A 17402-nucleotide genomic window follows, 5' to 3' on the forward strand; every position below is an offset into this window, starting at 1 on the left:
TCCACTATCCTAGTAGATTGTACACTTTTCCAATCCAATAGAACCAAATTCTTTGAAGGCAACAATCCCTTAACTTTCTTGTCCACTCCAAACACAGGTAATGTAAAGAAGATCGTAGCATATCTCAAATCCACCCGGCTGTACTATAAAATTTAATTTATTTCTTTCCTTACATAAAATCTAATGTATTACGCGAGCTGAAGGCCTTTGCTACCGTGGCCGAGCCCCTATTTAACTATCAGAATTTTCGAACATCCGGCTGGCTTTACTTTATCCTTCCGCAACTTCGATATACTACAATGGTTTTCGTTTTGCTAACAAACCTTGCATAAAAACCATAAGCTGGAAGTTCAGGTGAAGTACAGTTTTAGTACACTTAGGTTTTGATAGAAGTGCAGAAGCGTATCAAGCAAGCAGCGAAGTTACGGTATGTATACAACAAACAAGTTGCAGTTTGTTCGTATTGTCAAACGAGACATCCAGCGAAACGGTTGGGCCGCAATAGCGCAGCAGAAACAGCGGTCAATAAATTGCAGTTGATTCGTATTGCCGAACAAGCGCAGCAGAATCGGCAACAAATAGGTTGCCGTTGGCCGTGTTTTAGAACGAGAAGTGTATGGAAACGGTTGCGCCGAAACAGCGTACCAGATTTCGCAACACATTACTTGGAGATAGTTCTGTGCGCCGCAATAGCACAGCATAAACAGTGGATACGGCTGCAGTAATAAGCGTAACAGACCACGGTAATTACGCGTTACTAACAAGTTGGCAACGAACGGATTGCGGCCGGTTGTATTGACGAACGAAAGAACAACGACAGCGCAGCAGAGTCGGTGTGAAGCGGTGGAGAAATCTGTTTGCGACGGCAGCGTTCATCGTCAGCAACAAAGTTCGAACGGCTGGTTTGACTGAGGCAGTTTCTGGTTCAACGAGGATTACAGGTTACTTTTATATTAAATTAACTTTTTATTAAATTAACATTATCATATAATATTATAAATATTCATACCTTTGTAAAAGAGTACTCAAAATGGAGACTAAGACTATATTTAGTTAAAAGAGGCCTACCGACAAATGGACGCAAGAAGAAATTAAGAGACAGACTTCTGACACGCTACGGTCATCTTAACGATGATGATGAAAGCGAGAGTGAGGTCGAATCAGTGGAGCCGATTTGTGAAAGTGTGTTGGGTAAAGGTCCGGTGCCACCCACAGTTCCGCATTTCGCATTTAGAGAAATTGGGGAAAGTTTGGCGTTATTTAACGGTACAAACGGGCAGGAAGTAAAGCAATGGGCATAATCTTTTGAAGAAAATGCACATGTAGTGGGCAATTATTCGAAGCCAAACCGGTATTCGTGATTGGATATCTTTAAAACACGCTTTGATTGATGAATTCGAAATATTATTTTCATCAACTTAGGGACATAGACTTTTAAGGAATCGTCAAAAGAGACAAAACGAAACATTTATTGAATTTTTATATGCCTTAATGGAAATAGGGAAGCGGGTAAAACAGGAGGAAGCTAGCGCAATAGAATATTTCATACTAGGGATTCCTGATACAAAATTAAACCAAAAGAGATAATAAAAATTTATGACAAAATTAAATATAAACTAAAGGTCGAAGTTGCAAATGGAGTTAATTTCAAGGAAGATAGGAAGGAAAATATTCAACGTTCAATTGTAAACCGCGTATGTTTCAAATATGGCGAAACTTCGCATACAGCAAAGAATTGCACGAACCAGATGTTACAAATGCTACCAAGTTGGCCATAAATGCAACGTATGTCCGACGGTTCAAACGAAAGTGATAATTTGAATACAATTAATTCAAACCTTTAGAGGCGGATTTTGGACTAAAGTTAAAAATGCTAAAGGTAGGGAACGTAATTTTTCCTTCGTTGGTTGATACTTGCAGTCGAATGTGTTTGAGCAGAGTAGATATAGTCGAAAAACTTAATCTTAAAGTAAAACCAAACAAAGATAAATAAGGTTTAAACGTTATCGTTCTGGTGTAGAGGTGGTCAAAGATGCGCCAGGCTCCGGAAGGCCAGTCGTTGGAAATTGCGATAAAATCGCTGAATTGGTCGAAAGAGACCGGCATAGTAGCAGCCGTAGCATCGCTCAAGAGCTGGGCATGAGTCATCAAACCCCTATAAACCATTTGAAGAAGTTTGGAGTCACTAAGAAGCTCGATTTATGGGAGCCACACGAATTGACGCAAAAAACATCTTTTACCGTATCGACGCATGCGAATCGCTTTTGAATCGCAACAAAATCGACCCGTTATTGAAGCGTATGGTGACTGGCGATAAAAAGTGGGTCACTTACGATAACGTAAGGCGCAAATGGTCGTGGTCGAAAAGCGGTGAAGCGGCCCAGACGGTGGCCAAGCCTGGATTGACGGCCCGGAAGGTTCTTCTGTGTCTTAGGTGGGATTGGCAGGGAATAATCCACTATGAGCTGCTCCCCTATGGCCAAACGCTCAATTCGGACCTGCCGGGACTGCCAACAACTGGACCGCTTGAGGGTAGCACTCATGCAGAAGAGGCCATCTTTGATCAACAGAGGCCGAATTGTCTTTCATCAGGACAACGCCAGGCCACACACATCTTTAGTGACGCGCCAGAAGCTCCGGGAGCTCGGATGGGAGGTTCTTTTGCATCCACCGTATATTCCGGATCTCGTACCAAGTGATTACCACCTGTTTCTGTCCATGGCGAACGCGCTTGGTAGTCTGAAGTTGGCCACAAGAGAGTCCTGTGAAAATTATCTCTCCGAGTTTTTTGCCAATAGGGAAGCGAGCTTCTATGAGAGGGGCATTTAGAAGTTGACATCTCGTTGGGAACGCGTCATCGAACATAACGGCGCATATATGACTTGAATCGCATTATTGTAACCAATTTTATTAACAATTGAAAATTCAATAAAAAAACCGCAAGACTTTTTTGACAACCTGATATCATATTGCATATTGTCAACAATGGGGATCTTCAATATCCGGCGTTAATTGGACGTTCAATTTTGGGTCAAGTCGAATAGTTAACGAGTTTCTAATAAAAGATAAACCAGACACTTGTCATAATGACAAAAATGCAGAAATGACAGAAATAGCAGCTTTTAGTCTGCTTTGTATAGATGATCCAGATCCAGAAGCTGGAGCCAACGTATGATTTGTCAAATCTCAATACGGTAAAAATTTTAGAAGTTGAAAAGCTGAATGTTTAATAAGAGCCAAAGAGAATAAAATTTACCTCGGGGAAAATAAAATTATTTTAAAGCGATGGCTAGATGTTCCAGGAATATAAAGTGTTTACCACATTCAATTTTGCTAACGGATTTTTGCATGTTCCTGTCGAAGAAAGACCCAGAAAATATATATCGTTTGTAACACTGAAAGGCCGTTTGGCACAAATGCAATAACGGAAGTTCATACAGATACATACAAGCAGAGATAAGGCACGGTAATGTTGCAAAAGAGGGCAGAGGATGAAGCATATCATCCAGTGCAATTCATGAGCCAGAAAACAAGTTTAGCGGAAAAGAACTATCATTCTTATGAACTTGAAGTGCTCGCCGTCGTCAACGCATTAATGAAATGAAGAGTGTATTTATGAAGTCATTCGCTATGACATTAAGGAAGAAAGATGTTCCGCCACGAGTAGCTAGATGGGCAATGTTTTTGCAAGAATTTAATTATACTATAGAACATAGGTCAGGAAAAAATAAAGCATGTCGATGCTTTAAGTAGATTAGAGTGTATGTTAGTAGACGAATCGTTACAGCACAGATTAAAAGAGGCACAAGAAAAGGGTGAATGGGTGCGGGCAATTCGCAAAATACTGGAAAACAATTCTTAACGATACTTTTTTATCTCTTCAAAACAAATGCAGAATAAGATCATTTTGATAGCACATAAGTAATGGGATTTTTCAATTAAAAGACTAATGATTGTGCAGGAAAATACTACTACATTCCAGGCCACGAGGAAAAAGTCATAAATGTAATCAACAGTTGTGTTGAATGTTTAACAATGAACACAAAGTGTGGTAAATTGGAAGGATTTTTGTCGTCAATTGAGAAAGAAGATTATCCTTTAGGGACATTTCACATAAATCATGTATGCCCAATGGCAACGACCGAGAAACAGTACAAATATATCCTAGTTATGATCGACGTTTTTACAAAATTTGTGTTGCTCTACCCAACCTACCCAAAGATACAAGCGCGGAGGTGGTTATAGACAGGCTTACGAGCAAACTGACATTTTCGGCCTAGAATTATATCTAATTGGAAATCAGTGTTCACTTCAAAAGCTTTTAGGAGTTATTGCGATAATAATAGTATTCGACAAGAGGAAACGGACAAATGGAACGAATACATATGGTACTAATACAAATGTTAGCTAAGTTACCTCATCCGAATAGCTCACAGTGGTACAAGTATGTCGGGAAGGTTCAGAAATTTATAAATAATTCTCCAAATCGAAGTACAAAACAGGCCCCATTTAAGAATTTAACAGGTTGCGACATGGGGATAAAAGAAGACCTTGCCTTATACGAAATTTTAGAGAATGAAGCAGTTAGGGGCTTAAACGATGGACGTGATAAATTACATGAAATAGCTAAAGAAAACATACAGAAATTTCAAGAAGAAAATACGAAGTCATTCAATATAAAACGTAAAAAGGCAATTGAATATAACGTAAATGATTTGGTTGCAATCAGACGGCCTAAGTTATATACAAAGTAACTAAACGACTCAAACACGATCGATATGGAGTAGAAAAGGTGGGAAATAATGAGGGACCTAAGACAACGTCGACTGCTGTGGACTATGTGGAAACAAAACGTTATTTGAATAAGTAGTCAGGAATGTTCGAGTTTGGGACGATGAAATATGAGTCTTCGGACTGAATGTTTTTGATACACAACAACACTGATTGAACGAAAGGGACGCGAACGGAACAAAACCAATAACGGACACTTCACTTGGATAACAGACGTCAACGCAGAAAGTTGAATAAAACACCAAATTATATTGTGCAATGGAAATTAGTCTAGTCCTTTTTATTTCTAAAAATCGGACTTAGTTGGTCATTCGTTTTTCACATATATGTATAAAATTGCTTAGATTTCGATCCTAAGGTTGTCGTTTTACACCTTAAAATAATTCCCTGGCTTGCAAGAGTCAAGAGTATAACATGTTCGGTCGCCCCCGAACTTAGCGCTTTTTACTTGTTGGATGATATGTTGTTTTGCATTATACTTGACGACATACCATAGAGTTTTCGAGATAACAATTGGAGCATCGATCTTTTCTAAATATTTTCGTAGTAAGTTGGCCACTATTAGGAATGCATGAAAGTTAAATTATATGTTTTTTTGGATACTGTTGCCAACTATTAACGTAAACTACGCGATTTGATATATTCAGGACTCAGTCAATAATAATCAAAGAAATAATGACAAAAGATAAGAATTACGGAATAAAATTCTATGGAGATACGGATCGTATAAAAGCTGGCATTTGAACTTTTTTTTGAAACTAGATAAAGAGTTAGTTTAATAAACGACATTCGCTACGAATTGTCAATAGCATATACCACATATGTACCATATGGTAAGCGTAAAGAGTATGGTGATGCGAAATTATTTGATAGTTAGTCAATTGAGAGCTATGTAGTGATATTGTTATACTTTTACTCGGTTAGAGACATATAAATTATTCGATAACGTTACACATAATATTTTTATACATATTTAGTGTATATATACATTATGTATATCAGGACTTAAGCGCACTGATTTTCCGCATGCATTTCATGAAACTTACCAGTTATTTGATTACAATTGAGTAATTGCTGAATAATATTTTTTTCATGTGCATTGGTTAATTGCGTATGCGTTGTACTGGTTGTTAATGTACAAGATGTGCTGCTACTGTTTGCTGTTATTTTTTTATTTCTGGTTGATGGGTTTTGTTTGGTCTCATTATTATCATTTAGATCTTGTGTATTCCCATCACTACTATCCTTGTATTCGCCTATATACGTATGCTCATCGTCAGTAATACTGGTTACCAGCGGTGTGTTTGAAAAAAAAAATTTACTTTTGCTGCTGCTGCGTTCGCTATCGTTAATATTATATTGCGTTTTCATTACTTTGTTGTTCAGGTTATTGTAATGCTTATAATCGTATTCTTCGACATGTTGGCCACATTTTTTATTTCCGTTACTGCTTTTATTATCAGTGTTGTCAATATCTTCTGCACTGTAAGTCAAATTAACAATATTATAGCTTTCTGGTCTTTTATAATTTTCTTCTGAAGTCCGTTTAGTAATCTGTGGTTGTAGCCCTTTGCATCGATTGTAACTCAGGTCGTTTGCTGTTAGTCCATTGCTTTCATCATGAATATTGTCACGTTCATAACATTCCATTAATTCGTTGTTTTTGTTATTGGATGTATAATCGATGGCCCGTTTCTTTGCATTTTGTAGTTTAAGTTCCTTATATATTCTCGTAAATGTGCCAAGTCTATCGCTGCCGGCAATATCGGTATCCATATGCGCCCTGAAATTACTATCCTGAGCGCTGTTAAAATTAGCTTCGTCACTCGTGACATATTTTCTTTCTTTTAAATCATCGTTAGTATTTGGCTTGTTAGTTGCACTTTGCTTATTCCCATATTCTACGTTGTCATCAGTCCCTGCAGTTGAAAATATTTTCGAATCGATATTAAGTTTGACATCAACAGCGGTTTTCTCCAATAACTTTTTTACTTTACATATGTGCTTAATAGATAAGGCATGTTGCGGAATGTTTACTTGAGACAGTTGGGATAAATTACATCCGCCCAATTCCATTCCAGTGTTGGTGTTATTACTAATATTAGCGTCAGGTAAGAAGTTCGCGTCCTTACTGCCGTGTCTTTTAGTGGATTTCAATGCATTTTTTTGAAACAGTCCGTAATCTCGGTTATTTTGCGAAGCGTCCTCGTAGTTACTGTCATCGGATATTGCAGTAAAACGTTGATTGCGTGATTTTTTATCTTTGGCACGTGAGTTTTGGAACCAAACCTGTTAAAGAAAGTAATATGAGTATATGTCATTGGAAATTCAACGCGTAAATTTGTATAAGCATTATTTTTTTAATGTGTTTGTATAATGTTACTTGATCGGCTGTTTAATTTTGGATTTAAAATTTCTTATAAGATATTGAAAAATCAATTAAGATAAAAAAGTGGACATTTTCGGTTAAAAACAAAAAATACCTTGGAATACCATCCCCCGAATACCGGGTTAAAAGAGATATGAGCGGAACTATTGTTTCTTTGTCGCGCCCTATTCCATAAACTGCAAATATCGAATAGAAGCTATCTCATTTGAATATATACTTTAGCGTTGTTCAGAACCGGTCGATAATGATCAATCCTGTTAAGAAAATGATTGTCTACAACTTACATAAACTCGCGTTCTTTCATAGTTATAGATTTATATTCCTTACACATTAAGATCAACCTTTCTGATTTGGTTTTTGTATTACATATATACTAGAATTCTCTATCTAAAGGATTAGGTAAACCTTTAAAGACTATTTATTTCCTTATGATATCTAATATTTTACATTCAAATTTTATACTAATTTGGAGGCAATATTCGTTTGAAGTTTTATGGTCCTAGATACACTTTGGTACCGGCTAACATCCCATCTGATGTAATCAAGAGATGTATTCCATTGGGGAGATCAAGTGAATAAACCCTACGCATCACTTGGTGACACATTGCAAAACAGAAATGACTTACTATTCGTTGTGAACAAGACCAAAATAACTACCAATGGTATTATTTTTTTATTGTTCAATACCTAATTTAGAGTCCGCAACATTTTATACTAATTTCTCTAATGTTACTTATTTAGTGTTAGCGTAATTTATCGCGTTACTAGACTTTTTTCGAGTTGTAACAAAAGATGTCCTGTTTGAAAAAATAAATGTCTTTACTTCGTTACTGGCTGGTCACACACGGCAATAATATAAACTCAAATATTCACACTTTTTGGTGAAATCCTGTATCTCAGAACCCGAACGACCGATTTCGGTGCGTGGAATTCCTCTCATATCCTCATCATCATCCATTTATATTTCCTCAGTATGTGGCATGATAATATATAATATATAAAATCCGGTCGATACTACCCCAACTCCCATATACTACATGAAATTGTTTTCTTTTTCTATAGTAGATGTGAATATAAAATTGTTTAATTTCCGATCCTCTAGTTACGGTTTACATCCATCTTTAGATATTTTCCTGGCTTTGATTCTTGAAAGTTGCAGGAGCTCGGTTGCACCCGAACTTAGGGCTTCCTTACTTGTTTTTAACATCATTCCGTTGAACTCCCAATTCTGCTGTTCACATTTCGCTTCTGAAGTTTTTAACACGACGAAGTGAATAGTGCAGAGTACAAAAATAAAATGCTAAATTCTAAAGCGTTTTTTGTGTACTATAAGTTGAATCAGTGCAGACTTTTTATATAAGATATACATATGTATATTCATCCAAGAAAAATATTTAAGCAATGTGCTAACTTAATCACAGTAAAATTACATATCTTGGGACCTGCTCGACCGATTTCAACTAAATTCAGTATATGACATTATTTTGAAATTCCTAATTCACATTATGAAAACTAGCGAAATCGGAATACAACCACGCCTACTTCCTGTACAACACACTTTTAAATTCCTTTCAATATTCCAAGAATTAATTAGTACAACGAATTAAAAGTTAGTGCCTTCGAAGTATACTACCTTATGACCAAAATTCGTCCGAATCGAACGACAACTATTCAAGCTCCAGAACAGAGCAATGTATCTTTGTGCCTAAAATGGATAAAATTGTACGAAAACTGGACCTTGCCTTCATCTAACCAATATCAGAATTTTCGAATACCCGTTTGACTTTACTCAATATGATTAGTGATAAGTGAGGGTCAGTGAGGAACCTTGATGAAATATTAGGAACATTTTACATTGTTTTAGTCTGTGGCCCTATAAATGCATGTGGTATTGGCAAAAAAATAGCTAAAATCTGGTCAATACTATCTTCTATATACCTAATATAAGATCTTATAATTTTCATAAAAATTAACTGTACGTTTAATATTGGATATTCTTTAGTTCAACGCCATATAGTACTGCATATAAATATTTTCGTTACTCTATCAAACAAAATATAGAAACATGTTAAAAAAGGGAGTTTGACTAACGACATATGCATCATTTTCTACCATGGTTAGTGTTAAATAGTAGTAATGGATGTTTTTTAGAAATGTGATTTTTAATAAGGTGATACTTTTTTGTGGACTTGATCATTTTGAAAGATTTTACTTGACCAGTTTTGTTGTCCATTTAATAATGAACAGAATTATTCCGGAACACCGTCAAATATCCGGTCGACATACTCGCCAGCAGAGTCGTTAGTTTGAAAAGCCACGGATCGTGGGGCCCAAAAAGAGATAGCCACCGATTTGGATTTTCAAAAGAAAATTTTGATGATAATACACCAGTCATTATTGAGACGTCGTTACATCCCCAAAATGTAACTATATGGGCAAAGAGAATCATTGGTACATATTTACAGTTAGAATTATGTTACAGTCAGTGGAGAACGTTACAAAGACACCATTAAGGTCTTTTTCGTGAATGAATTGAAGATTGTCCCAAGAGGACGGCGCATCATGCTATCCAGCTAATGAAAATATTGCTTGGTGGGCCTGTGGCGTGGCCTTCAAGATGGTGCGATTTAACACCGCTGTACTATATTTTCTGGGGTTATATGAAGATCGACATGACGATTGCCGTCTTGGCAGAGAATATTTGGCGCCTTATTGCTGATATATGGCCAAATTTTCGGGAAAAGTAGTTGAAAATTAAGCCTCTCGGCTGCAATTTATTCGACTCGCGGCCCGAAATAATTTTTTAAAACATAATAGCAAACCCTTATCAACACTATAGTTTGATGACACCTGCTAGCGCTGCATCAGGAATAGAAAAAAGACGGAACAAGCAAGCATGCCATTGACATTAAGTTTTTCCTTCCTTGGACTTAATATTGTTTTGGATTTTTTAGAGAAAACAATATCCCGTCGGCTCTCGCTAATTCAAACCTGGATAATTCGAATATCTCTATAATTCAAAATTATCACGAGTCCCCTACAGAATATCTTTATAATTCGAACTAAATCAATAATTTTTTTTTTTATATAGTTTGTCTTATGAGCCTTCGAAAGTATAAATGTTTGACGATTGCTGAAAAGAAGAAGTTAATTGAAAAAATAGAGGAAGGTGAGAAGAAAAGTGAAGTTGCAAACGAGTTTACGATTTCTCTGATTACTATCTCAAGCATAATAAAGTAACCTGCTGAGTACGAAAAAGAACTACTAAATGTGAATTTTTTCGTCTGGAAGAAAGCGTGGTCATTAAGATAGTACAGAGTAGGGTGGGTAGATTCTGGACTTTTTTCGATTCGGGATTTCTAATAGTGCGAAAAAGTTGCCTTAGTACTTCCTGATTCCAAAGCAACTTTTTGTTTTGAGATCGGATTGCATCTTCAACCCCAACTCTGGCCTTGAAGTCTCGGAAATTCGCCTAAAATTCGTGAAATTGTGTACCTAGCGCCTGAAATACGCATCTCATGGCTAAATGTATAAAACAAAAGTTATTTGTCACGTCATTTCCTACCGAAATGGTTTGTGTGATCATGGCCGTAGGACGAACCATTCCCGAGATATAAAGCGATCACGAGATTGGTTGCCAATCATTTTAGAAGACGCCTCTGTCACTAGTTTGAAGGTTCTATCGACTGCCACGGTGAGAGAGGGGAATTCACTAAACTTCCATACCTCTGCAGTGTCACCCGACAGCCCTTTTAGGAGTTCTTCGTTAGAAACTGAACAGAGAACTGGTGGAATAGTCAAGGTAATAGTCTTCCAGTTAATCATATCGTAATAATTATTAGCTTTGAAATTCAGCTTTGGCACTTTATTACATCTAACTCTTCCATTTACAGTGTCAGACTCTGCTTCTCTGGCTGCCAGAAGACGGTCAAAGGCGAACTTTCTGACTTCAATCCGTTCGTCAGTCATCATACTAAGRAGAATGTTTTCTGGAAGAAAAAATAAAGCATTCTGTTGAATGGATGAATCGACAACCTTGCGCAGTTTAGCAGGTATCTCGACCTTTGAATTGCAGCATAGAGATGGCGCGAGCCATCTTTGATTGAACTGTTGAATCTTATTGAGAACCGCAAAGGTGAGTAAACTGTAAGTATGTACTTGACCAAAATCTTTATTTCCTTTGTTAGTTTGTCAGTAGAAATGTATAATCTTAGAATTCCATTTGCACAGGTGAGCCAGCGAGATTTGCACATGCTACCTGGCTGCATCGACGCTAAATCTGAGGAACATTGACCATAAATAACAGCTTCTGATATTCTATAGAGATAAGCTTGGTCTGTGCTAAGTTGGGTCGGATTAATAACCTCAGAAGGTAATTGGCAGGATGGAAAACTTTCAAATTTGACAACTGGCAACTTCTCACAATCAGGGAGCAGTTTACCTATGTCGCCAGAGAATGTAWTTGGACTCTTTGAGACACCATCTATGTGTTCGAAAAGAGCACGAMATGGARGTTCGTTGAAATGTAGAAGACAAACAACCCACTGTAATGGCCTACTTATTCTTTCTTCTAGTTTCCGAATGATTCCACCTTTCCAACCTGTGTTCGTGTTTGTGCCGTCAGCACCGACAACTTCTAGATGTTCCACATCAACTGAATTGTCTTGTTAATGTTGCCATATAGCTTGCGTCTCATCCTCAGCTGACCCGGAAGGAGCTCAAACCTATTGGGTTCCTTAAAAACATTTGTTTAAGAGTCAGAAATATCTTATGGTATGTGCTGAGCATTTGTACAACTCTGGTGTGTGAAACTATAGGAATAGATGACTTTTTGAAAGTATTTTCAACCTTTTTTGCAACTATTTCTGTAACCTCTTTACTCCTAGGTTCATAGTTGTCGCCTCGGAGTCGCCCTATACGAAATCTTTCAAACTGATAACGCAAAAGATCATCCTTGTAAGTGATAACTGGGACTCAGAGAGATTGTACGGATATATGCCAAACACAGGACATTTCTGTCTAAATTTAAAGTTAGATACAGACATTTTAAGTTCTGTGTTCTGTTGAGAGAATATAAGTGATAGCACTCGGCGAAATCAACGACAAGAGTGAAGGAACTCGATGAAAAAATATTTATGTGGAGACCTATCCGAACGTTTCCTTTGGCGTAGGTAAATGAATGTGAGTGATAGCATTCGGCGAAATCAACGTCAAGAAGTGTGGCCGCAAGCCGATTTTCACCTTGCGCTGTGGCGCGCCGCATTTTCGCTCATATCTCGGAAACGTTTCGTCCTACGGCCATGATCACACATACCATTTCGGTAGGAAATGACGTGACAAATAACTTTTGTTTTATTTTGCACGATTTTAGTCGAATTTCCGAAATTTCAAGGCCGGAGTTGGGGTTGAAGATGCAATTCGATCTCAAAACAAAAAGTTGCATTGGAATCAGGAAGTACTAAGGCAACTTTTCCGCACTATTAGAAATCCCGAATCGAAAAAAGTCCGGAATCGACCCACCCTAGTGTAGAGGCCAAAAAGTGCCTATTGGCGGAAACTTATTGAAAAGGCAAAAGAGTTCTCTTCTATTCTAGGCATCTGTCTTTGCGGCAAGTGAAGGGTGGCTTACAAATTACCAGCAATAGAATCATTAGTTGACATCAGCGGTGTGAGTTTTTCTGACTTGGTTCAAGCGGGTGAAGATATTGCTGTCTCAGGTTCACTAACCAGTATAAAAGAGTTCTTTCAAAAGATTAATTAATTCACATGATGAATACATAAGTATGTGTAAACAGGAATGTACTTCTAAACTTTTGAGAATGTCATAGAATAGCAGCTAATAAATCAAAATTTATCAAAATTTAATAATTCGAAGTTTTATTTATTTTCTCTAACAAATTTCTAATCATTTGATATTTCAAACACTCAATAATTTTTAATATATTAAGAGTCCCTCGAGTTTCGAATTAACGAGAGCCCACTTTATATATAAATACAAAATATTTTACGGATGGAAAATAGTATCTTAAATATTTATGTTGATTTTGAAAACGAAAAATTTTTAATAACGGTAGTATATAAATCATAGATATATATTAAATATGTATAACTATGTTTTTTTCTTGATTGAACATAGATAAGATGTGCATGATGTATTTCTATTGAACACGTTTATAAAAAAATTTTACCTTTAAAAACGTATCCAGACGAAAAATATGTGTTTTCTATACAGCAATGAGTTGGCACAGCAAGCTAATGAAGCAAATTCTAAAGTTAAAGATCAGTTCATCAACAGCAACATTTTATTTTACTAAAACAAATAAAAGAAAAAGAAAATAAATCAAATCAAACTTGAAAATAAATTGCAATAAATAAGAAATTGCGGTAAGTAAAACAAAAATTAGAGTCGACTCTGATTTAGATTTAGAGTGGTTCATATAAACGACTTGTCAAAATTGATTTGAATTGACAGCTGTGACTTAGGTTAAAATCGACTCGATATAATATGCCGTAGTCAAGAAGAAAATTATTGAATGTTTTGCCCGAAATAAATAATTAGCTGCAAAGACTGAATGAGAAGAAATAATGTTGTGAAAAACAAGATCGTTATGCGAAAACAACTCAAGAATACGTAAATTCAAAATGCAGATTTTTTGCTTTTTTCCACTTTACTGTACACACAAACATTTATATTTTTGCAGATATTTATTTATATATTCTTTATATTGATGGCAGTCCAACGAAAGATTCAAATTCCGAAGAATTATATGGCTTTTGTTTGCATGATCAGTTGTTTTGACTTGAATATCAAGTTGTCCTACTACTTATTTGTAAAATTAAGTATTAAGACGACATTCAGTTTCGGAAAGTGGCAGTGTAGTAATAAAAAAGTGTAAGTTTATTGCAACTTGTAAGCAATTTCTTTTTTGTGTAACGTCCCCGTAAACGTCAGTTATAAAGCAGTAATGATCCGTTCGCGTTCAACTTTCCTACCTTTAATTGACAATTCATATTTTAAGAATGAAGCGAAGAAAGCGAAGGATATGCCAGAATGATCGCTTTGCTTTTAATGTCTCTTTCTAACAAAAACTGCGGTTGTTGCTTGGAAAAATGCCCAAAAATCTGTTTCGCCTTGCTGCGTTTCGCTTCGATGTGAATGTCTCATACAAAAGCATACATCAAAGTTTTCTTGTTAAACTAAATAATTTGAAAGTTTAAGAGAAAAGCTCTATTGAATCAGCATAAGGAAGACGTTAGTTCGGGTATAGAGGGTAATTTTATACACTTACAATTTGTAAGAGTAAAGAATGTGCTACAAACATTTCTAATTATTATAAAAACTTTTTTTTTTTATTTTAATACATTTTCTCATCAACCGAAATTTAGAAAAAAAACTTTCGGATATTAAATATTTATTATTAAATTAAAGTATATTCAAGAGAACATTCTCGTACAATGCTTGTGATATGCATATGTTATATATATGTATATTAGAATTATGGCAGTTAGAAAAGAAACGAGCCACTTAGATCCCTTCATGGGACTGACACAAGTCGGAGTTACGGAATAAAATTTTTTCCCACATCACATAGTGGAGGTAGACATTGGTATTACACGATTCCGGTCATTTTCCCATCATAGTGTAGTAGTAAAATGAAACATTATTGGAAACATCGCTTTTCTCAGTTTTAGTAGGATTGAGATATGTACATATGTTCTACTCGAATATTATGTAGCGTACGGATACTCTCGCTCAAAGCTTTTAGTTGTTGAAATAGTGAATTAGCTATAACCATGGCATATTATTAACTTTTATTATGGATTAACGAAAATATAAGTATATGTATATAAAAGTCAACCATGTATCTGGAAGTAATCCGTGGAGACGTTTCTCTTTCTTCAGCATCAAATTTTTTGTTTATGTAAAATAAAATCTTTATTTAATTTTGTTAATCATAAAGTCAACTATAAGATGGATTATTAGGTATATGAGGGCTGGTAAAGTACTGAACCATTGCTGTCACCAGGCTACACTACTATCAGCAAAACACGCCAATTTAATTTCAATAAAACATACATGTAGACCGATATTTCTGGTATAAAGGCAACCATCGACAATGATATCTTTATGGTTTGGTTTGAATAAGTTGATCTCAAATGTATGAATGAATAGTAATACTAGAAGAGAATAAAGAATTATATTTTTTTGAGAATTATAATATAATTCTAATATACATATATAATTAAATATTTGCGCGCATTATTATTCTATTCGCTTAAATTTGTTAAGCAACAACTAATAAATAAAGTTTATTTCACGAATTAGTCTCTAGAGTCTTTTTGTTTTGGTTTACTGTTTACATGCTGCATCTCTTCTCATATATAAAGAATTACCTCACAAGATGGCGGCATAGTGTAATTGTTTTTGTAACATTTGTCACAGACTAACTGAAATTAGTAAAGGTAAATTATAGATGTAATCTTATACTATATACATCATTCTTGGTATTATGGTTTTTCAACTCTGTTCCATTGCGGTTGACTAAAATATCAAAGAGGCACAACTGTTACCAAGCGTTTGTGAATGAACATTGTGTTTATTTAGACATAAAGTAGAACATGGGTATTTAGTATTTTACACATAATTTTAATCAGTTATTTTGTACAAATGCAAGAAGGTGAAATTTCTTGAGCTCGTGGAGACAAATTCCGAAACCGGACAATGTACAATTTGAAGATAATAAAAATAGAATTAAGGAACCGAACCGAACAGAACAGAAATAGTCGATATAATATACGTTGTTTTACTTGCTGTTAGAAAGTTCCAATGCATTAAAGTGATCACGAAAATTTTTTTTTATCACTTTTGGCCCAAATATTTTTATCATCCTTATATAAATCGAAACGAATATACATTTTAATAATTATTCATCCTTTTGTTAGCAATAACTCAATTTAACTTCAAGAAGCTTCGACTGAAAAATCAAAAAAAAGGTTTGCTTAATCTAAAGTCGAATTGCTTTAACTTCAACTCTATCAATGAAAACGAAACAACGGCCTCGGATACGTAACTCCCATTTGAGAGCATTCACCTGGAATGTGAGGAAAGTTCTCTGATTGCCATTCACAGAAACGATTATTTACATATGGTTCAAGCATCTTACGACTTTCAGTCTTCGATCAAGTATCCTCTGGATAACCAAACATCCGTTTGAAGGCGAGCTGAAATGAAAATATGAATATCCCTTTCACAGCGTTGTACACTGGCTTTGGGACGTGGTGGATGTAAATAAATGACGGCCAATGCAAACGCATTAAGGACAACGAATTAAAGGCATGCACTTGGAATGTCCGGTCCCTTAATTGGGAAGATGTCGCTGTCCAGGTGGTTGGTGTCCTCGAAAGAGTAAAGTCTGACATCACCGCCGTCCATGCAATGCTATGGAAGGGACAAGAACTGAATCGAATTGGTCCTTGTGCCTTTACTACAGTGGCCATATAAAGGAAGAGAAGGATGATGTGACCAAGGATGCCTTCAATCATGTTGTGTTAGACGAAACACACGTCTTCAGTATTTTAAACGTGCGTACGCTCCGGGCTTTTAACATCGACTCGGACCACTATCTTGTTGCAGCCACGATTCGCACTCGCCTCTGTGCAGAAAAAAACGCACGTCAGCAAACAGGTTCGACGTCGAGGAGCTTCAATTACAACAGACAATCGAACGATTTTTTACTCGACATAAGGGAACTTCGGGACGCCATTTACAGCTGCAACCGAAACTATTGGTTTTCGTAAAATGCAGAATAATAGGTGGTACAATAAGGAGTGCCGTGTCGCCACGGAGAGAAAACAGACTGCTTACCTCGCAAAGTTACGATCATACCCAACACTTGAGGGATGGGATAGCTACCGAAAGTTGAAGACGGAAGCGAGACGCATTTGTAGACAGAAAAAGAGAGAGGACCAAATGCGTGAATATGAGGAGCTTGACAAGCTGGCTGATAGGGGTAAGGCTCGAAAAGTCTACGAAAAAATACGACGACTAACAGAAGGTTTCACGACCAGAGCATACTCTTGTAGACCCCCAGAGGTGATCTAGTAACTGATGCCAAAAGCATACTAAAATTATGAAGGGAACACTTCTCCAGCCTGCTGAATGGCAGTGAAAGCATAATACCAGAATATGTCGAGCCCGGTTCCCCAATCGATGACTTTGGAG

General features: G+C 36.2%; 1 protein-coding gene across 3 annotated transcripts in view; it reads right to left on the reverse strand.

The window, feature by feature from the left end:
- The window catches only part of LOC108970907 (zinc finger protein 2), a 196398-nt gene that overhangs the window by 28273 nt on the left and 150723 nt on the right, over window positions 1-17402 (reverse strand). For 2 of the 3 annotated variants that reach the window (XM_018936618.1, XM_018936617.1), the window contains one exon: window positions 5838-7080. In XM_018936618.1, coding sequence (XP_018792163.1) covers window positions 5838-7080 — 1243 coding nt within the window. Of the gene's footprint in view, window positions 1-5837; window positions 7081-13368; window positions 13491-17402 lie in introns of those variants that run through there. The other variant, XR_001993510.1, reaches the window with a different exon arrangement.

This window comes from Bactrocera latifrons, unplaced genomic scaffold, assembly GCF_001853355.1.
Source record: "Bactrocera latifrons isolate USDA-ARS-PBARC rearing strain unplaced genomic scaffold, ASM185335v1 scaffold_315, whole genome shotgun sequence".
NCBI classification, from domain to species: domain Eukaryota; kingdom Metazoa; phylum Arthropoda; class Insecta; order Diptera; family Tephritidae; genus Bactrocera; species Bactrocera latifrons.